Source organism: Sturnira hondurensis, unplaced genomic scaffold (assembly GCF_014824575.4).
Source record: "Sturnira hondurensis isolate 20B ecotype Veracruz unplaced genomic scaffold, ASM1482457v3 Scaffold0025484, whole genome shotgun sequence".
Classification (NCBI taxonomy): domain Eukaryota; kingdom Metazoa; phylum Chordata; class Mammalia; order Chiroptera; family Phyllostomidae; genus Sturnira; species Sturnira hondurensis.
In genome coordinates, this window is record NW_028098115.1 from 360,272 (window position 1) to 383,296 (window position 23,025).

At 40.7% G+C, this 23,025-nt stretch overlaps 2 protein-coding genes across 2 annotated transcripts; both read right to left on the reverse strand.

Annotated features, from left to right (window-relative positions):
* Positions 1 to 1,444: 1,444 nt before the first annotated feature.
* OR6S1 (olfactory receptor family 6 subfamily S member 1) lies at positions 1,445 to 2,384 on the reverse strand. Its single transcript, XM_037039815.1, is given in 3 exon segments — positions 1,445 to 1,932; positions 1,935 to 2,288; positions 2,291 to 2,384. Coding segments are annotated over 3 exon segments (936 nt in total).
* Positions 2,385 to 2,581: 197 nt separating this feature from the next.
* Positions 2,582 to 3,602, reverse strand: LOC118982667 (olfactory receptor 6S1-like). Its single transcript, XM_037039816.1, is given in 2 exon segments — positions 2,582 to 3,577; positions 3,579 to 3,602. Coding segments are annotated over 2 exon segments (1,020 nt in total).
* Between the last annotated feature and the right edge of the window lie 19,423 nt (positions 3,603 to 23,025).

Below are 23,025 nucleotides of genomic sequence, written 5' to 3' on the forward strand. Positions count from 1 at the left end.
AATAAATAAAATCTAAGCCCTGGCTGGTGTAGCTCAGTGGATTGAGCCCGGGCCTGCGAACCACATGATCGCGGTTCAATTCAGGGCACATGCCTGGGTTACAGGCCAGTTCCCAGCAAGGGACCCATGAGAGGCAACCATACATTGATATTTCTCTCCCTCTCTCCTTCCCTTACCCTCTAAAGATAAATAAATAAATAAATCTTTTAGAAGTATATAAATAAATAAAATCTTTTAAAAAATTAAAATGAAAGATATTTTTCCTGAAAGTTTGGGCAAAAAATGCAAGTGTGCATTATGCATGGGAATGCATTATACATGACAAAATACAGTAGCTGTAATTTTTTCTGTGGTTGTGTGAGGAGACAGGCTGTTTACCTACACCTCCCTCTTGACCAACTCTCCCTATTTCCTTTCAAATATCCAATGAGGTAGATAAAATGTACCACAAAGTCTGGTTTTTGGTAGTTGGTTGCTATAGTTGGCATTCTTAACTCTTTAATATTAGAGGTCCTCAAGCTCTAATTTGCCAACTATAGCAATCAACTACCAAAAGGAGATTGGCAACAACAGACATAGGAACATAAAAAGATGGACAAATCAAAGGAACGCAATCCAGTGATAAAATGAGTAATGTTTTAAACCCATCTTTTTAATAAAGTACAAATTAGAAAAACACCTTGAATGCTATTATTCATAAAATTTCTCCTTGAACTGCTTTTCCAAAGGCACTTTGGTTTACTGTGGAGAAGTGGATTAGTCACTTATTAAATTTGTTTTACCTCTTTTCCACCTGACTGTAAATGCAATCTTTTGGAACATGAATACATAAATATCTAGATAATATACATTTTTATTTTTTTATAAGGAATTCTTTTCTTTTTTTTCTTATTATATGCTAAGCGAAAGAGGAAAACATCAATTTGTCTGTCGCTCCACTTATTTATGCATTCTATGGTTGATTCTGGTCCGTGCCCTGACTGGGGGATCAAACCGCAACCTTGGCATATCGGGACAATGCTATAACCAACTGAACTACCTAGCCAGGGCTTAATTCTTGATTTTCATAAATAATTGGAAGACTCTGCTGAAAATTTTAATCAGTTTTTAACTTTTGGTGAGGGTCACATATAGCTCATTCCTCAAATATATGTAAGTTTAATACATAAAATTTATATACCAATGAGGCTTATAATTTTCTGGAGTCTATTCTTAGATAATTCCCTGGTGACCATGGACCATTAGGTTAAGATTTTGAAACAGATTGCCTAGCTTCGAGTTTCAGCATCTCACAGATTGAAGTGTCTTATGATATAACTATGATTTGATTGCAATATATCAATAATAATATGTGTTTATGTATGAGATAAAATCAAGGAATTTTTTTCTGAAAGAAGATAGACTTGCTGACTCTGAAGTTACAAAATAGTCCCAGAACTGTCATTTAGGGATGTTCATGATGATAATAGGAATTCAGTGCTTCCTTGACTCGCTCATTGCGCAAGGCATAGATGAATGGATTCAGCAGTGGTGTCACAAATGTTGTTACCAATGTCACTGCCCAAGTACTATCCACAGAACCACTCTGTGATAGCCGCACATAGAGAAAAATGGCATTTCCACACAAGAGGATCACGACCATCAAGTGGGAAGTACAGGTAGAGAAGGCCTTCTGACGGCCTGAAGCAGAGGGGATGCACAGCACAGCCAGGACTATGTGGCTATAGGACACAGCAGTAATCATCAGTGAGGATACGATAACAAGAGAGGCCAGGACAAAGTCTGCTTCCTCCAGCTTCTTGGTATTGGTGCCTGCCAAGCGGAGCAGTGGCCCACTGTCACAGAATAAATGCTGCAACACAGCATCTTGTTCACAGAAAGGAAGCAAGACCACAGCAACTGTGGGGCTAAGCACAGGGAGGAGTCCCCCATCCAGCAGGACAAGGCCACCCGAAAGCATGCAGTACCATTCATGAGCAAGGGGTAGTGCAGAGGGTGACAGATAGCCAGGTAGTGATCCACAGATATGACAGCCAGCAGCAAGAACTCAGAGGCCCCAAGAAAGAAGTAGAAATAGAATTGGGTAATACATGCAGCAAAGGAAATGGTGTGTTGCCTTGAGAGAAAATTGCTCAGCATCTTGGGAATGATGACTAAAGTGAGCAGGATCTCTAGGCAGGACGGGTTACCCAGAAAGAAGTACATGGGAGTCTGCAGGCGAGCATCAGCTCCTACTACCCCAACAATCAGCACATTGCCTGTTAGAGTCAGCAGATAGACAAGAAGGAGACAGAAAACAATTCTTCTTTTGTGCTGTTGAGATTTGGGACACCTGCTAGAATGAACTCTGTCACACCACTGCTCTGGTACCCACCAGGAGCCATTATCTTTCCCACCTGTGCAACACCATAAACATAATCCTGGTGAGGACACGTCTTCTCGTGAGCAATCCTAAAAATTATTTTTTCATGATACGGCACACATATCCCCCCCTTCTCCAATCACTGATCCTGTTAAGATTTGAAGGACGTGGGANGATAATAGGAAAGAGAATGACAATAGAGAAGACTTGGACTTAAGGCTAGTTATTATATCCCTTCACTTTCACCTCATTATTTTTTTTGTTGAAACTCTTAGCAAGTAAAAGATCCTCCCAAAAGCCTACTACCACCTTCCTAAACATATCCTTCAATGCTTCCTTGACTCGCTTGTTGCACAAGGCATAGATGAATGGATTCAGCAGTGGTGTCACAAATGTTGTTACCAATTTCACTGCCCAAGTACTATCCACAGAGCCACTCTGTGATGGCTGCACATAGAGAAAAATGGCACTTCCATAGAAGAGGGTCACGACCATCAAGTGGGAAGAACAGGTAGAGAAGGCCTTCTGACAGCCTGAAGCAGAGGGGATGCACAGAACAGCCAGGACTATGTGGCTATAGGGCACGGCAGTAATCATCAGTGAGGATACAATAAAGAGAGAGGCCAGGACAAAGTCTGTTTCCTCCAGCTTCTTGACATTGGTGCCTGCCAAGCGGAGCGGTGGCCCACTGTCACAGAATAAATGCTGCAACACAGCATCTTGTTCACAGAAAGGAAGCAAGGCCACAGCAACTGTGGGGCCAAGCACAGGGAGGAGTCCCCCCATCCAGCAGGACAAGGCCACCCGAAAGTATACAGTACCATTCATGAGCAAGGGGTAGTGCAGAGGGTGACAGATAGCCAGGTAGCAACCCACAGATATGACAACCAGCAGCAAGAACTCAGAGGCCCCAAGAAAGAAGTAGAAATAGAATTGGGTAATACATGCAGCAAAGGAAATGGTGTGTTGCCTTGAGAGAAAATTGCTCAGCATCTTGGGAATGATGACTAAAGTGAGCAGGATCTCTAGGCTGGACGGGCTACCCAGAAAGAAGTACATAGGAGTATGCAGGCGAGCATCAGCTCCTACTACCCCAACAATCAGCACATTGCCTGTTAGAGTAAGCAGATAGACAAGAAGGAAGACAGAAAACAATTCTTCTTTTGTGCTGTTGAGATTTGGGACACCTGCTAGAATGAACTCTGTCACACCACTTGCTCTGGTACCCACCAGGAGCCATTATCTTTCCCACCTGTGCAACAACATAAACATAATCCTGGTGAGGACAGGTCTTCTCCTGAGCAATCCTAAAAATTATTTTTTCATGATACGGCACACATATCCCCACTTTCTCCAGTCACTGATCCTGTTAAGATTTGAAGGATGTGAGGTCCTCATTTAATTGATATTAGGATTGGCAAAGATTTTCTGTAAAGGGTAGTTAAAACTTAGGTATGAAAGTGCCAAGAACCTCCATCTTCACATCTCCCATCCTCAGATTTTAAATGGTGATACTTCAGTATTGTAATAATATCATTGAGCATTTGAGTTGAGCAAAAATATCAGAAAAATGATTTTGTGAAGAATATGATTCTCATTCAACTAGGATCAGGGCTCGAACCAGATTGTCTAGCTTTGAATTCCAGTATCTCTACTTACTAGCTGAGTAGCTTTGAAAAAGTTGTAAGGAGCAAGTGAAATAATAGTACAAAGGGTTTAAAAGAGTTTCGAGCACTTAGGTGACAAGTGCTGTGGTAGAGAAAGCCATGGACTATCAGAGTCAGGCACCAGACTCTGCTTGGTTTGCCACTTTCCTTGGAAGACCATCAGTGCATCCAGCCCATTTGTCCTTCAATTGCTCAGCTATAAAATAAGTCACAGGAAACTAGGCTATTAGTACATCTTATATGAAATTACCCTTTTCATGGGGAATTACCTACCTTGGCAACAAACACAAGGGTCTAACTAAACTCAGCTTGTCACAAAGTACTTGCCTATCTAAACCAAGTTTTGCCATTTTTAAAAGGAATAAGAAAGATAAACTAATTGATTCAGTCAGGTATCCATACCTATTTATATAGTGTCAACTTCAAGCTAATGTTTTGTGGAATATTATGAGTTTCTTAAACTATTCAGTCCATGATACCAAGCCAAGGCCCTTTCACACACTTGACTCTATTAAATAACCTTGCCAGAGACAGAATTATGAATTTCTGGTAATTACTAACAAAATCAGAAATGCAGTCATTACTATTCAATTTGAGTCATTACTATTTAATTCGAGTTCTGAAGACCACCAGTTATAATGTTGCCAGAAAAGCACTGGGCCTGGAGTGAGTCTGCCTTGGGCCAGCTGGTAGTGTGTGGGTTCTTGACTTCATGCAGGAAAGATTTCACAACACAAGCCCTGGTGATTTCAAGAGTGCATTTATTAAAGCTGGGGACACTGAAACCAAGGAAGGGCGTAGGAGAGAAGAAGTAGGAGGAGAAAGCCTATGTGGAGCTCTGTTTTGGCTCACTAGAAATGTTATAGGAAAGAAGTGAGTCATTATGGGCTGTGTTGAGTCACAGAGAAGTAAAGTCACAGTGACCATAGTGAGCCAAGGCAAGACTGCTGTCAACTCAGAGAAAAGTCAGAGGAAAGGGGGCTTCGGAAGGATCAGGGGGTTAGCCTGGGGTGAGTTGTCAATGCTTGCTGCTTCCCTGGTTGCAAGTCCTGCCAGGATCATTAGCGCTTAGGAGAAAGAGAGGAGAATCACATGGCTGGGAAAGAAAGAGGGAAGAAAGGCGTGGGCCTGGTCCAGAGGGAGTCCTGTGAGGGCATCCTTTGTCTTAAGAGTTTTTATCTCTCTTTTGTGGACAGGAATCCTAGGGGAGGTCTCAGGGGAGGGTTTCACCAGAATAGTTATCGGCTTTCCAGGTGTGTTCTTTAATATCTCAATGTACCAAAATAAGCACATAGAGGAACCCAGGGTCATTTCCTGGTCAGTTTTACCTCTATCTTGGATTTGTTTGGCTCTAATTGTTTTTGTTGTCATTTATTACCCTGACTTCATCCCTACTTAGGTTTGGCTAGCACAAATGGCACTAATGGCACTAATTGGGTCTCTGTCCTCTAGCTCCCCAACCAGGGTGATTTAAGCTACTCACTCTCTGCTTAGGGAGGAGAGGTGTAAACCATTTGCTCTCAAGTGTCCCTGGTTAGGGAAGATAAGATCTTGCAATTTACTTCTTGCAATTTACTTGCTGATTGTCAATGTCTCAAATTGTTTGGCCCTGTTTGTCTAACCATCTGCCTCAGTTTCCTTTTTCCCACTTGTCAAAAATTCTAACATCAAACTATCCTGCCTCAGAACCAAATTAGTGATATCTGAAACTTTGTTGTAAAAAATGCATCAGTTATTGGCAAATACTGATCCCATAGCCATGCAAAGCATGAGAATTTACCTTAAAGCATTGGTCCTCTGTCAGCCTTGTTGTCCTCTAGCACACTCCAGCAGTCTCTGTCCCAGAAAACATAAAAATTAATATGTGTCACCAGTGGAATGTCACAGGTAAGCACAGAATCTAAGGGGACACATTAAGAAGAAAACAAAATGACACTTAGAGAAAATATCTCAAAGAAAGATGATGCCCAAACCAAATACTAATGAGTATGGATGGCTCCCTTGGCTAAAAAGTATTTTCCACAGCAAAGAAAACCATCAACAAAATGAAAATACAACACACTGAACAGGAGAACATATCCACCAATGATACATCTGATAAGGGGTTAATATCTAAAATTTATGAAGAACTTATACAACTCAACACCAACACCCTCCCCCTAAAAACAATCCAGTTGAAAAATTAGCAAAGGACCCGAATAGACACTTCTCCAAAAAGGGCATACAGTTGGCCCATAGATATATGAAAAGATGCTCAATGCCACTAATCAGAGAAATGCAAATTAAAACTACAAGGAAATATCACCTCATACCTGTCAGAAGGGCTATCATCAATAAATCAATGAACAAGCTTCGGCAAGGTTGTAGTAAAAAGGGAAACTTTGCGCACTGTTGGTGGGAATGCAGACTGGTGCAGCCACTGTGGAAAGCAGTATGGAGTTATCTCAAAAAATTAAAAATGGAATGCTTTGTGACTACTAGGATTCTACTTCTGGGAATATATTCAAAGAAATCTGAAACATTAATTTGAAAGAATATGTGCACATCTATGTTCATTGAAGCATTATTTACAATAGCCAAGATCTGGAAGCAACTATTGTAAATAGCCAAGATGTGGAAGCAACTCAAGTGCTCATCAGTAGTTGAGTGGATAAAGAAGCTGTGGTACATTTACACAATGGAATACTACTCAGTGGTTAAAAAAAAGGAAATCTTGCAACAGTATAGATTGACCTGGAGTGTATTGTGTCAAGTGAAATAAGCTAGTCAGAGAAAGACAAGTAACATATGATTTCACTTGTATGTGGAATCTAATGAAAAAAATAAACTAACAAATGAAATAGGAGCAGACTCGTAGAAACAGACAAAAGGTTGACAGCTGTCAGAGGAATGGAAGTTTGAGGGGTTGGGTGAAAAAGGTGGAGAGATTAAGCAAAAAAACCCGCACAAAACCTCATAGACACTGACAACAGTATGATGACTACCAGAGGGAAAGGAGAATGGTGGAAGGTAAAGAAGGGATAAATGGCGATGGAGGGAGACTTGACTTCTGGTGGTGAACACATAGTACAATATACAGATGACGTGTAGAACTGTATACCTCAAACCTATAGAATTTTATTCACCAATGTCACCTCAGTAAATTCAGTTTAAAAAAGCAGGGGAAAGAACAATTCAGATTAGTCTTAACAGAACAACAAATCTTATTTGCAGGGGGAAATTGCATCCTATTAGAAAGTGGTTAAAGTTTCAAAACACTCTCTGTTGTGAAGGTCCTAAGGCTGCAGTACAGACCATCTCATTTTAAAAACAGCCCAGAAAACAAGCTGCTACATGCAAAACAAAAGATAGTATAACAATATCTTACAGTTTGCAATATTACCAAAGTCCTAGCTCTTGAGAAAGCTGAAAAGTTAGAAAATAGATGATAGAAAAAATTATAAACAAAGAATACTCTTTTTACAAACAGTAAGAAGCAACATGGCTCAACTAATGAGCTGAACTAGCTGCATGACTTGGAAAGATTTAACTTTTCCATATTCAATCATTTCACTGTAAATTTACTCAAAAATCATTTTATTACCCTTAAAAATGAATATGGATTGGATAGAAAAGAAGGTTTTTAATGGAAAAGAGCAGAACGTGAACATATTTCATTTAGGCAGAAGCACAGTATATAAGGGGTCGAGAGAAATGAGAGGGGACCAGTTACTTCGAAGAGGACTCCTTCCTGCTCTCTGTGAAAATACTTCTGTTGAACTGAACCTAACTATCTATTAAGTGACAGGAAAATGAGTCTCAACCCCAAATGTGGGAGGAATTTCTCCTACCTACTCCTGAATGATCTTGATGTCTCCATGAGGGTGGAGATCAACCTGCAAGAATCTTCTTTCCCTTTTTACGACTCAGGTGTCCTGCTCCACCCTGGAGTCTTTCTCATACCTTGTACTATGAGGCTGACAATAGTCTGGTATCCTTGGAGTTCCTGAGGATGCGCAAAGAACTCGGGAAAACGGGCAGCATTTGGATAATCTGCTTATTTTCTTGTGCTTTCCCCCTGGATATAATGCCTGAGATACTGTTGTTCTGCCTTGTAAACAAAGGGGCTTTTTGATTCTGAGGAAGCTGCATTACACTGCCCCTTTTTCTGGTCAATGGCTACTAAGCTATTTAGGGCCCACCCTTCTCTCCCTGTGGAGGAGTGTCTTCTGAAGTGTGATCCCTGCCTTAGGCTGAAATGGGCATGCTTCAAGTGCAGGACAATGATCACCCAATGCTCCAAGGCACTATAAGAATAACAAGGGGCTGAAAGCCAAGGAGTGAATATGGAGGGGTTGAACCTTTCATCTGTCTATGGAAAATCTTAATGCACTTACCTATAGTTCCTTTCATCTCTAATGATTGAAAAATGTTCCATTTAAAGCCAAGTCTTCACTTTTTACTGATGAGTTTTGTGTACAAATTGTCAATTTTCCTGTTTTAATTCCTGTCTTCCCTAGATCCTGGCATTAACCTAAGTGTGGGGAAGGGGAAGGTTGAAGTCATTGGATTCTAACCCATCTCTTTATGGAAGGGTATGATATATAACTTCAATTTCCAGTGGAGATGCTCCAAAATGTGGATTTGTTGATCCAGACACAAGAAGCCTAGCTAGAAGCAGTGTCTGCTAGAGAAAATGGAGAGGAGATAAAACCCTAAGAGAGTAATAAAGACAAAGAGAAAATAATACTTAAAAACCCAGGGGAGCTCTGCAATTCAAAGGAAATTTCCCAGATTCTGGGCCTGATAAATTTGAAAAGGAGGCTAACCCTTCACTCAACAAGGAATGACTAGGAATGTTCTTACCTTCGTTTATCAACTACCCCAAGCCAGGCCCCTGTAAAAGTACTGGGATAATAAAGTGGGAATGAGAGAAATACGGTGTTGGACCAGCTATAGAAGTTCCACAGTCATCATCAAACTTTCTACTGCATGGCACTCAAAGGAAATGTTTATTTCCCAGGTAACACAGACACAGTGTCTTCTCCCTGAAGACTTACAGTGATGTTGGGAATACCTCCCCTGTCTTATAGGTTGGGAAGTAATAGGAGCCCCAGGAGTGTGGTAGGATAAGGGAAGATACCCTGTATCATCTCCAGTTTTTTTCTCCTTATTCCAGCCTTGTACTGTACCCTCTAGTAATAGGATATGCCATCACACCCAAACACCCAAAAGTTTATTTAGAATTCTGACCCATTGTTTATATTTTCCCCTTTCCATTCATTCTATTCCCCTGACCAAAAACTTGACTAACTCCTATTCAGACTCAGTTTACTTTGGTGTGTACAAGTTCTTCTGAGTAGTTTCCTCTGCTCACTCTACAATCTGACTTTGGCATGTCCTGCTGACCTCAGTCTCAACACTTAATCCATTGTAATAAGTTAATTGTATTAATTCTACATTTTCATGTGTATCCTTTGCCAGACTCTGAATTCCTTGGGCAGGAATTATGTTTTGATCTCTGTATTTCTAGCATGAAGCACTGTGCCTGGCACACATTAGGTGCTTAATAAATTATATGTGCTAAGATGCTCTGAACCCTAAACATAAAGAGCAGCTGAAGTGAAGAGAACACCAGTTAAATCTTGAGCTGAGACGAAGAGTACACATGTCCCTCTGGAACTCAAGCTGAATTCCATCCTTTCTAGACATACCCTTTTTAGAGGGGGGGAAAAAAAACCTCTAAGTGGAAGCATGGGTGAGGCATGAGTCATAACTTTAGGTTATGAGGAAGGAGTGGGAGTAAAGACTGGCAGAATTAGCTGAACTAAGATGAAAAAACTAAACCAGAAACTGAAGCTCTTATTTGTTGAGCTATGGGGAGAAGAGGTCGAAGCAAAAAGAGAAACCATGAAGTCTGTGAACTAGTAAATCACATTTAAGGTGTACGTGTTTTTAAACTTCAAAGCAAAATGCACCAAAGCAGTTCTAAGAAGGAAATTCATAGAGATAACGGCCTACCTCAGGGAAAAAAAGTCTCAAGTAAACAACCCAACATTATACCTCAAGAAATTAGAAAAATAGCAAATGAAACCCAAAGTTAATAGAAGAAAGCAAATAACAAAGATTAGAGCAGAGATAAGTAGAACATATACCAAAAAGAATTAAAAACATCATTGAAACTAAGACCTGGTTCTTTGAAAAGATACGCAAAATTGACAAACTTTTAGTGATATTCACCAAGGAAAAGGACCCAAGTAAATAAAATCAGAAGTAAAAAAGATGTTACAACTGATAGCTGAGAAATATAAAAGATCATAAGAGGCTACTATGAACAATTACACTCCAACAAATTGGACAACCTAGAAAGGATAAATTTCTAGAAACGTAAAGCTTACCAAGAGTGAATCCTGATGATATACAAAAAAAATCTGAACAGACCAATTACTAGTAAGGAGATCAAATCAGTAATCAAAAACCTCCCAAGAAACAAAATACTAGGACCAGATGGCTTGGCTGGTGAATTCTACCAAATATTCTAAGAAGAATTAATACTAATTCTTCACAAACTCTTCCAAAAAATTGAGCAGAAGGAAACTCTTTCAAACTTGTTTACAAGGCCAACATTATCCTGATATCAAAATCAGACAGGATGCCACAAGAAAACAAAATTACATGCCAATATCCCTGATGAACATAGATGCAAAAATTCTCAACAAAATATTAGCCAACCAAATTCAACAAGACATTTAAAATAGAATTTGTTATAGGGATGCAAGAGTGGTACAACATCCTCAAATCAGTCAATGTAACATACATTTACAAAATAAAGGACAAAAATAATGTGATCATCTCAATAGATGCAAAAATAGAACAATTGACAAAATTCAACATGCATTGACGTTAAAAACTTTCAATAAATACAGTATAGAGGCAGCATACCACAATATATCAAAGGCCATAAATGGAAAGGCCACAGCTAATTTCATACTCACTGTTAAAAAGTTTTCATCTAATATTAGGAAAACACAAGGCTGTCACTCTCATAACTTTTATTCAACATAGTACTAGAAATCCTAGCCAGAGTGGTTAGGCAATAAAAAGAAATAAAATCCATTCAAACTGGAAAGGAAGAGGTACATTATTTGCAGATGACATGATAATGTATATAGAAGACCCTAAGGCTCAATTTAAAAAAAATGCTGGAACTAATGATCAAATTCAGTACAATGCAGTAAAGTTACAAGATTCAAAATTAATACAAAAATCAGTTATGTTTCATACATTAATAATGAATTATGAGAGAAATCAAGAAAACTATTCTATTTACAGTTACAACAAGAATATAATACACCCAGGAATAAATTTAACCAAGAAGGTAAAAGACCTGTATATTGAAAACTACAAGATATTTATTTGATAATTTAAAGAATAGCCCTGGCTGGTGTGGCTCAGTGCAGTGACTACCAGCCTGCGAACCAAAAGGTTGCTGGTTTGATTTCCATTCAGGCCATATGCTGGGGTTGCAGGCCAGCTCCCTAGTAAGGGGTGTGCAAGAAGCAACTGATGGATGTATCTCTTGCACATTGATGTTTCTCTACCTCTCTTTCTCTCTCCCTCCTCCTCTCTCTAAAAAGTAAACAAAGAAAATATTTAAAACTTTTTTGAAGAATGCATAAATAAATAAAAACATATACATGCTCATAAATTGGAAGGATATTTTTAAAATTCCATACTACTAAAGCAACATACAGATCCCATGCAATTTCTTTAAAAATTCCAATGACTTTTTTTATAGAAATAGATCAAAGGATCCTAAAATGTATATGAAGACATAGAACACCCTGAAATAGCCAAAGTAATCTTGAAAATAAGAACAAAGTCAGAGACATCACACACTCTGATTTTAAACTACAATACAAAGCTCTAGTAATTAAAAAAAACTTGGTATCGGAATAAAAACAGACACAAAGACCAAAGGAACAGAATTAAGAGCCCAGGAAATAAGTAAAATATATATATATAGGCAATTAATGACAGGGAAGCCAAAAATATACATTGAACAATGGGGAAAGAATAGTCTCTTCAACAAATGCTGTTGGGAAAATTAGACAACCACATACAAAAGAATAAAACTGAACCACTATATTTCATCATGCAAAAAATGAACTCACTTGAAGTACAATCCAAAACCATAAAACTCCTAAAGTTTTCCCCAGCAGCGGGAAGCAGCAGAGGGGACTGCCAGGACCCTCTTGGACCCCGCCCCCACATACAGCGTCACAATCCAGCGACTGAGTTGCCCCGCCCTGGTGAACACCTAGGACTCTGCTCCTCATATGTAACAGGTATGAACAGACCAAAATATGGCTCAAGACCAAAATATGGCTCAAGAACTTAGAAATATGGCTATTTCTAAGTGACCAAGAAATAGCTAACCTCTCAGATGCACAGTTCAAAACACTGGTGATCATGATGCTCACAGAACTGGTTGATTTTAGTCACAAATTAGAGGAACAAATGAAGGCTAAACTAATTGAAATGAAAGGAAATGCACAGGAAACCAATAGTGATGGAAAGGAAACTGGGACTCAAATCAAGGGAGTGGACCAGAAGGAAGAATGAAACATCCAACTAGAAAAGAATGAAGAAACAAGAATTCAAAAAAATGAGGAGAGGCTTAGGACCTCCAGGACATCTTTAAACGTTCCAACATTCAAATTATAGGGATATCAGAAGGGGAAAAGGAACAGCCACGAGTGGAAAAGGGAGGCTTTTGAACAAATAATAAAGAAGAACTTCCTCAGTCTGGCAAAGCAAATAGACTTCCATGAAGTCCACTAAGCTCAGAGAGTCCCAAAGAAGTTGGATCCAAGGAAGCACATCATAATTACATTACCCAAGATTAAAATAAAGGAGAGAATTCTTGAATCGTTAAGAGATAACAGGACAGTCACCTACAAAGGAGTGCCCATCAAACTGTCAGATGATTTCTCAAAAGAGACCTTCATGCAAGAAGGGGCTGGAAAGAAGTATTTCAAGTTATGACATCCAAAGACCTACATCCAAGATTGCTCTATCCAGCAAAGCTTTCATTTAGAATAGAAGGGCAGATAAAGTGCTTCTCAGATAAGGTCAAATTCAAGGAGTTCATCATCACCAAGCCCTTATTATATGAAATGTTAAAGGGACTTAGCTAAGAAAAAGAAGATAAAAATATGAACAGTGAAAGGACAGCAAACTCACTTATTAACAACCACACCTAAAACAAAAGCAAACTAAGAGGACAGCTAGATCAGGAGCGGAGCCATAGAAATGAAGATCACATGGAGGGTTAGCAACAGGTGAGTGGAAGGAGGAGAAGGGGGGAGAAGGTACAGAAAATAAGTAGCATAGACAGTAGGTAGAAAATAGATAGGGGGGAGGCAAGAATAGTAGGAAATATAGAATCTAAAGAACTAGAGACACATGGACATAAACTAAAGAGGGGGTGGTGGGGGAGGGGGTGTGCAGGGTGGAGGGGAATGAAGGGGGGAGAAATAGAACAACTGTAATAGCATAATCAATAAAATATATTTTAAAAAAACAAAATAAGAAAATGGGCTTAAAACAATCCATTAAGAGCAAAAGCCTCCCTTTTTCATTATACCAAATTGCTTAACATGATTTTTTTTCTTTTTTCCCTTTTCATGTTCTGAAGAAGAAAACAACATAGAAAAACAAGACAGAGTGTCATACCAAATCTTTACATAAAAGAATCTTCCAGGAGGGGAAAAAAAAGCAGATGGAATTGAATTAAGACAACAGAGAAATAGTACTTCTGTCCAAGATGGAGGCATAGGTAGACACGCTGTGCCTCCTCACACAAGCAAAAGGAGGACAACAATTTAGAAACAAAAAAACAACCAATACTGACAGAAAGTTGAACAGTATGGAAGTCCGATAACCAAGAAGTTAAAGAAGAAACATCCATCCAGACCAGTAGGAGAGGTGGAGTCGGGCAGCCGGGTGGAGAGGACTCACCACAAAACGGTGGCTGGCAGACCCCAGGCGTGTAGGCGGCAATGGGTAAACACAGCAAGGTGGCAGATTATGGAGGGCCTTGGCACACAAGGCAGCTGGCAGGCTGGGAGGTCCCACATTTACACGCAGATAAACCGGGGGAAACTAGGGAGCGAGACAGACCCCACAACCCAGGGCTCTGGCGTGGGGAAATAAAGCCTCAAAACATAGATTGAAAACACCTGTGGGAGCTGAGGTGCCAGGAGAACCTCCCAGCCTCACAGGACATTTCACTGGAGAGACCCACAGGGTCCTAGAATGCACACAAACTCACCCACATGGGAATTAGCACCAGAAGGGTCCAGTTTGCTTGGGGAAAGTGGCAGAAGTGACAGAGATCCAGCAGAGAGCAGAACAATTGCCATTGCTCCCTCTTGGACCCCTCCCCTACATACTGCGTCACAACTCAGCGACATGGGTTGCCCCACCCAGGTAAACACCTAAGGCTCCACCACTCACTATGTAACAGGTGCATCAAGACAAAAAAAAGGCCCAAAAGAAAGAACAGATCAAAGTTCCAGAAAAAAATACAACTAAGCGACAAAGAGATTTCAGCCTATCAGATGCACAGTTCAAAACACTGGGAATCAGGATGCTCACAGAACTGGTTGAATTTGGTCACAAATTAGATGAACAAATGAAGGCTACGCTAAGTGAAATAAAGGAAAAAGTACAGGGAATCAATAGTGATGGGAAGGAAACTGGGACTCAAATCAATGTAGTGGAACAGAAGGAAGAAAGAAACAACCAAACAGAAAAGAAGGAAGAAGCATGAATTCAAAAAAAAATGAGGAGAGGCTTAGGAACCTCCAGGACATCTTTAAACATTCCAACATCCAAATTATATGGAGGAGCAACAAGTGGAAAAGTTATTTGAAAAATAATAAAGGAGAACTTACAGAAGGAGAAGAGGAAGAGCAGGAGGTGGAAAAGTTATTTGAACAAATAATGAAGAACAACTTCCCCATTCTGGCAAAAGAAATAGACTTCCAGGAAATCCAAGAAGCTCAGAGAGTTCCAAAGAAGTTGGACCCAAAGAGGAACACACCAAGGCACATCATAATTACATTAGCCAAGACTAAAATGAAGGAGAGAATCCTAGAAGCAGCAAGACAAAATGAGGGAGTTGCCTACACAGGAGTGCCCATAAGACTATCAGCTGCTTTCTCAAAAGAAACCTTGCAGGCAAGAAGGGGCTGGAAAGAAATATTCCAAGTCATGAAATGCAAGGATCTACATTCAAGATTGCTCTGTCCAACAATGGAAGGGCAGATAAAGTGCTTAATTTAGAATGGAAGGGCAGATAAAGTGCTTCTCAGATAAGGTCAAATTAAAGGAATTCATCATCACCAAGCCCTTATTATATGAAATGTTAAAGAGACTTATCTAAGAAAAACAAGATAAAAAAAACCTGTACAGTAAAATGACAGCAAACTCACAATTATTAACAACCACACCTAAAACAAAAACAAACTAAGCAAACAGCTAGAACAGTAACAGAACCACAGAAATGAAGATCACATGGAGAGTTAGCAACAGGGGAGTGGGAGGAGGAGAGGGGGAAAAGGTACAGAGAATAAGTAGCTTAGATGGTAGGTAGAAAGCAGACAGGGGGAGGGTGAGAATCGTATGGGAAATGTAGAAGCTAAAGAACTTATAAGTATGACCCATGGACATGAACTAAAGGGGGGATGTGGATGGGAGAGGATGTATAGGGTGGAGGGGAGTGAAGGGGGAAAATGGGACAACTGTAATAGCATAATTAATAAACTATATTTTGAAAAAGACAACAGAGAAATAACTGCAAATCTAAAATAGAAATAGGAGATATCTACTCTGTAGTCCTTATTTCATACATTTTTAACTGACATGATTTTAAACACTTAAAAAAATTCTTACTGGATGACATGATCAGGTCCAAATATAGCTCCAAACAATTACAAAATTACTATACTTGTATTAGTTTTTGCAATGTGTAATTTTTTTAATTAAAAAGATGAAATTTATCTTTTAGTATGAAACCTGTACTTGAATTTGATGCAAAAATAATTGAGTCAAACTTGATATAAGCACTTATAAATTTCATTTTCAACTGAAATTTAATGGTTTTTGTCCTTGCTATTTATTCTAGTTAAGCAGAATAGGCTTAGTCACACAGATAAGAAATTGATATTACAACTGAATATCAATGAGTTTCTTCTACATATTAAAAATTAGAACTTTCCAATGGGCAAATCAGTACATCTCATCTTGTGTGTAGGATCAGACAGTGGCTCACAGTCAAATTCTCAGACTGAACAGTAACTGGATTTAGAAAAAGGGTCCCTCATCCAAACATTTGTTTAGAAAGGGAAGAAAATAGTTTAATTTTTCTACAGTTCACCCAGGTTGTTTTCAATAAATGATGATATTCTTAATCTCAAACCCAAGCAGCGGTGGAAACATTTCAAGATTTCCTTTACAATATGATTTCCCCAAAGATTTAGTTTCTTTTTAAATTCAAAAATCTTATTACATGAAATAAAAATATTTTCTCTGGGGCCCTCCAGAGAAAATATTTTCTAACCCTGATTCATGGGATAGAAAGTATCTGCCAAGCAGCCTTTTTTTGGTTGTTTTCTTCTACATCCACCTTCATTTTTTTAAAATTTTACTTATTTGTCTTTAGAGGAGAAGGGAAGGAGAGAAGGAGAGAAATATCAATGTATGGTTGCCTCCCATAAGTCCCCTGCTGGGAACTGGCCTGCAACCCAGACATGTGCCCTGACTGGGAATTGAACCGCAATCATGTGGTTCGCAGGCCTGCGCTCAGTCCACTGAGCTACACCACCAGCCAGGGCCAGCCTCCTTCATTTTTGAATCACAGGTGAACCTTGTCTTAGTAATTTCTGGAAATTACTATTTCAATTCATCTTTTTTGTTCAAATGCTACTAAATTAAAACTCTACTAAGCTAAGAGATTTAACCATGTAACAGAATACGTACAAGCTCTCTGTCTAGATTGTCACACAATTTTTTAAAAATTCTCAAATGGACTGATGTTCGTTTAACAAAGTTAACCATTTTTTAAGCATTATACGGAACTTTCTACATTTCTTCTTCAGAGTGCTAGACACTAGAACTCTCTAGAAGAAAACAGTATGTCCTGAAGGGACATTTTATTTTTTACAAGCGGCTGAGCCTCACCTAGAGACACCATGGATGGGACACCATCATTACAGATACCAAGGAATTGGCCCCAAGATACACCATTTGTTTTCAAATATGAAAGCAGAATATTATTTTTTAATGTATAAATCTTTCGTTTACTTTTGAAGGTCTGATTTGATTGCTCAAAGTAATTTCTTGCTTTTTTTTTTAAAGGGAGGGACAAAGAGAGGGATGGAAACCTCTATGGGAGAGAGATTGGTTGCCTCTGATTTGGCCACCAAGGCCAAACCCTAACCTGCCATCTAGGCAGGTGCCCAGATCTGAATCAAACCTGGGACTTTTCGCTTTGCCACACCTGGACCAACCAAGTAACCCTGCTCAAGGCTCTTTTCTTTTTGCAGATATAAATTTTCTTCCTAATAAGTAAGGGAAATATGATGACAGAAGGCATTTTGGATGATAAAAGCCCTCATGCAGAATCCTATCCCTTTGATTTCTGTCTTTTTTTCCTCGTTTAGATCATCCAGTAATTTCATAAGAATGTACAGGAAGTAAATTTTGGAGACTTTGTAGTTTTTGTGGCAATCTTTTTGTAATTTTTACAAAAAAATGTAATTTTTGAAATCTTAAGTTTATCAGACCTTTTAGAAAGTCTGAAAATGTATTCTACATTACTACTTAACTGATAGTTTGGTTATAGAATTCTATGTTAGACAATATTTTCCTTTAAAAATTTGAAGCATTTTGTTCCTTGCCTTTTAGTTTTCAAAGTTGTTGTTGAAAAGTCCTAAGCCTTTGTGAAAATCTTGAAGTCAATGGAGTCCAAACTCAGCCTTAGAATCAATCACCTGGAGAATTTAAGATATCTATAGGAGTATATCTCGGCCCACACACTTCATACATATTAAACAGGTCCCACTCAAGAGCCTATTTCAGGTGATCCAAAAGTGCTTTGGGGTTACCAGATTTGGGCTTTCAAGGTACCGATTTATGATACTCTTCTCTTCCTTCAGCTGTTCCTACTTCAAGGACCTGCACCTGACCTGACCAGTCTCAGCCTTGGCCCAGCAGTGAATGGACACTGCCCTTCTCTGACCTGTTCTCTTGGGAGCGGGAGCTCAACCCCCAACTTCTGCGTCACAATCACCAAATTCTGCTTGACCTGGCAACCCCTCCCTGGCTCAGCAGAGGGGCAGGGCCTGTGAGGAGTTCGCTTCCCTTCAGGGGCAGTTGGGAGCTCCGGGGGGTTGTCGCTTTCCGACCTCTCAGATAGCCAATGTGCTTACAAATCCGGTACCGCCCCGGGCTCATCCTTTTCCTCCCCCTGTCCTAATTCTGCCTTCTTCTTTCCCTCTTAATTGTTCTCATTTCCATTTTGTGGCTCTCTGGTGTCTCAGCTGCGTCTGAAAAGTGCAGGAATCCTTGGTTTCGACCACCTTCCCGGTAGGAGCTGGAAGCCGCCCCAGCCCCAGCTCAGGACTCCCATAGGTTTAGTAGCAGAGTCGCTGCGACGTGATGGAGGTCAGGGTTAATTGAAGAATGCGCGGACAGTTACTCCTAAGACCCTCACAGCGTCATCATTTTCTGCTAAGGTCGTGACTGTGGGGCTCAGTGGGTGAGACTGGTGGGAGGCCTGGTTTGGGACTATGATATGATATTTTACATTATTTGATACTTCTTGTCAGTTGTGGGTGATGTTTTTGCCACTTAAGCCTCATAATTCATTTTTTAAGTTATTTTTTAATTAGGTAAAGATAGTCCATGACAGAAATCCCTCTCCATGTGAAGAAGTCAGTCTATTTTAAACAAGACTCAGGATTCAGGATACTTTGTGTAACAGCGCCAAATGATTTCTCTATTGCGTCTAAACCTGAGCACAGGTTTATGGACTCCAGTTTTCACTGTCAAGTATCATTGAAATCACTGCTCAAAAGACTCAGGAAGAGAGGAGAGAGGGGCATGTTTCATGGCCAGTGATGGATGAGGCACTTCCCTGCACACAACCAGAAGAGTCTAAAATGTGAACTATCCACAGTGATAATCCTGCCCCTGGCCAAATAATGTTTTGGAGAAAAATCCAGTTTCATTGATTCTCAAATTAACTTTCCTTTCTCCTCCTTCCAACATGGTTTTTGTCTCTTTTCTGAGTGCCAGCATCTTACTTGCTCACATGTTGCTCAGGACCTCAGCTCCAATGTTGTGACTAGAGCCTGCACTGGGCCGTTTGTTTCTGCCGATTAGGATGAGTCCTGGTGCTACTGTAAACCAGAGAGCTCTGAGCTGACTACAGAAATCAAACTCAAGCTTCATTCTCCTGGATATGAAACCTGTCTTTGTCCCAGAACTCTGAAAAGTGGTAGAATTCTAAAATGTGGGAATGTCTGGATGGATGCCTTGGGTTCTCTTCTTGATTGATAGCCAGGCTCCTAGCAGGAGTAGATGCAACCTCCCTCATGCTCTTTAAGCTGCCACCATCTGGTACCTGCAGTAAGGTCTCTGAGAAAAGTTCTGGTCACGTTCTCCAAGGACCCTCAGTGCTCAGGGAGTCTTTTTGGTTCTTGGTATATGTGACTGTTGTGGCACTTCTCGAATTCTTCTACAGACTTCTGTGCCTCTCCCTCTTCTTTAAATATTGGCGATATCTGGAGCTTTGTCTTTTTCACTTTCATATATATTCTCTCTGGAAACCTCAACCCCTACCAGGTTAAAATACAAACAACCCTGCCTGAAGTTTGCAGATAAAATACAAGACGCCCAGTTAAATTTCAGATGAATAATCAACAAATTTTTAACATAAGTAAGTCCCATGAAATATTGATCTGAAATTTGCACTTAACTGGGTGTCCTGTATCTTTATTTGCTAAATTTAGCAACTCTGACCCCACCTACCCCCTTACCCCCACCGGTGCTGACTACTTTCAAACCACTATTTCCAGCCTCAACTCCCCAACCTGAATTACAGGCCCACGTAATCAACTTCTGTGGACATCTCACCTGCTGGTTCCTCAGACACTGCAAACTCAACTGGTCCCAAGGCAAATACATCACCCTTCCTACAACCTTGCTGCTCTTACATCTTCCTCATCTTCATAAACGGCAGCAACAGTGGCTATACCAGGTCCTCTTCCAAGATTCTCCCCTGGTGGTGTACATACTCTGTCATACTATAACAGGGTGTAGACAAGAGGGGACCCCCAAATAGGGATTTGTAATGGGGGCCAGAACTCATTAGAAAAATATTAGAAAAATATTGTATTAGAATATTAAAATATTCTAATACAAGATGTCCTCACCCCTACCCCCCCACAAGGCTAAGATGGGGGATGGGACACATGGAGCAGGGCCATTGGGAACAGTGTTGCATAGCAACAGCTTTGCAGCTAACCTCTGGCATGGTCATTAAACTGGTTTCATAGATATCTTAAGTAGCTGTGTTTCATAGATATGTTAAATAGCTGTGGCAGTGCTTTGAGCCAGGGGGATGAAAGTGACTTCCACCCAAGATGTAACTAGGGGGCAGCTCCCCCTGGTTACAGCATCTGCATGAGAGTTTGGAGAAGATTAGCTCCATGCCATGGGGCCACGCCTGCCCAGACTAATGATGGCAGCCTAGTAAAGCTGGAAGAATATAGGAATGCTGGCAAGTGTAACTGATTGTAGGAGGAGTCAGAAATGGGGCTGCAGAATAAGATTGGTGCCGGGATTTAAACCCAAGCACAGCAGCCCTGCAGAGGAGAACCATGTGGCTTTGGCAGAGTGGAGACCCTGTGGCTTTGGGGTGCTCGCTTTTGCCACATGGCTTAGGAAGCAAGAGAGACTTTGACTGGAAGAAAAGGGGTGAAAGGACTCTTGCTGGTGGGCCATGAGAAGGTGCCCCATGGCTTTGGATTGACTGGAGAGCATGGTGGTGACACAGCTGATGGTGCCAGGAGCCTGAACCACAGACTTCTACTTCTTTTCCTGAGATACAGTACCCCAGACTAGGGCAGGGGGAGAAGGAAGGACTGTGTGCATCTGTGAGTATTCTAAAGGATTTTAGTATTTTAATGAAGACATTAAGTCACTACTGTAGGTCTGTAGAGTCTTTAAATAAATATTTCCTTTCCTTTCACAAATCTCTGGAATTGAGAGACATCTTTCCTCTGGCGATGGGCATAGTGAAACTAGTGGGGGGTCCTTTCGGGAATAGTATATCTATTCCCCCCCTCCCCTGCCCAGGTCTGTTCTGTGTCAGTGCTAATCCAATCCTTTTCATCTCCAGGCCTAGAGGTCTCATAAATTATCACCTGGTCCATAGTGCTCTGTGCTTCCAGCCTGATCCTCAACCCCCTTTTTTCACACTGGGGGGAACCAGCAAAACTTTTCGAACAGGCTGATTGAATCCAGTTGCTTTCTGGCTCTATCAAAAAAACCAACTTTGAAGTAGCTCCATGTGCTAAGAAACAAATCTGTGCAACACCTTTGGGTGAGAATGGAACCAGCAACCTGAGGGTTCTTATAGAAACCAAACTATACAGTCCCCTCCTCTACCAGCTGAGCTTTCAAAGGGTGCATACTGCAGGTTTTAGGAAAACTTTTGTTCACCACAGACAGGAACATTTTTGGAAAGATGTTTGAAAGGCCTTCATCTCGCACTCCTTAGAGGGGTACAGATACCAGTGTCTATTCAATCATCAGCCACCCAAATTGGTGAGAAATTACATTGTTCAAAGACACCATAGATTTGAAAAGCTTCAACAGTGGTGAAAAAGGCCCAGGTGAGGTCGAACTCTGGAAGCTCATGGGTATAGTCATCACTGAGGGGTCAGTATCCTAACTAAGGACCTTTAATTGCAATGACCATCCCTTGTCAATAGTCTTCACCTAGTGCTGCTTCCTCTCCTTCTTGCTTGCTTATTGTTCTGATCTGGTGAAAATGATGGAGGAAACACTTTTTGGCCCTGAAGGAGTGGAAGAGCTGTTTGCTCAGCCAACCTGGGTCAGAGCTCAGCACCCACATGCAATCCCCACTGCAGTCTTGCCCATGTACCGTAGGCTAGTGGGTCATTCAACAGTCCCCCGGAGATGTCTTCTTGCAGAAGGTACAAGTTTAATAGGCCTTTAAGTGATTGAGATGGCAACTTTGACTTCTGCAGGGAGAGCATAAGGGTGGCAGGATTTGTTGATTTGACCTAAAAGGCTTTTTGCAAAATTTTCAGGAGTTAACCCCCTCAGGGTCAAATGGCATCCTGAACCAGAAAGTCCCCAACCGAGCTGCTGCATTGATTACTTTTAAGGGTATCCACTGATCCTGCCAGTGACAGTTTCTCTGGGGCTTCCAGTACTGCCTCCTCCAGGGGCTCAACGGGAGGCTTTCTAGAACCCCCAAGACCCACAAGCCAAAGTGCTATGAGCTCTGATGTTGCCTAGACAGGTGTTCCTCTGATGCTGCGTTCTCTTCCTGTTTTTCTTCAGCCTTAAAACCATACCCACCCAGGATCTGATCTTGTCCTTTTCACCTCCAGCATGAGCATTGTTGACCTTAATTCACAGGGAAAGAAGCTGCCCACTCCTTGAAGGAGGCAGCTCTGCCAGAGGGCTCCATACCCCATGCTCCATTATTTCCACTCTTTGGCAATGCTCCCACTTCCACTAGTTCTCAAATATACTTTGCTGGTCCATGAGGTCTCAGCTCCTTCGGAAGACCAGATCTGACTCACCGTCTCTACATATCATGCCTGACAGAAGTGAAAGACCTTCAGAATTTGAGTAGATCTTCAATGGAAATTTCTCAATTTCCCTATCCTGCCAAATCTGAGGAAAAGA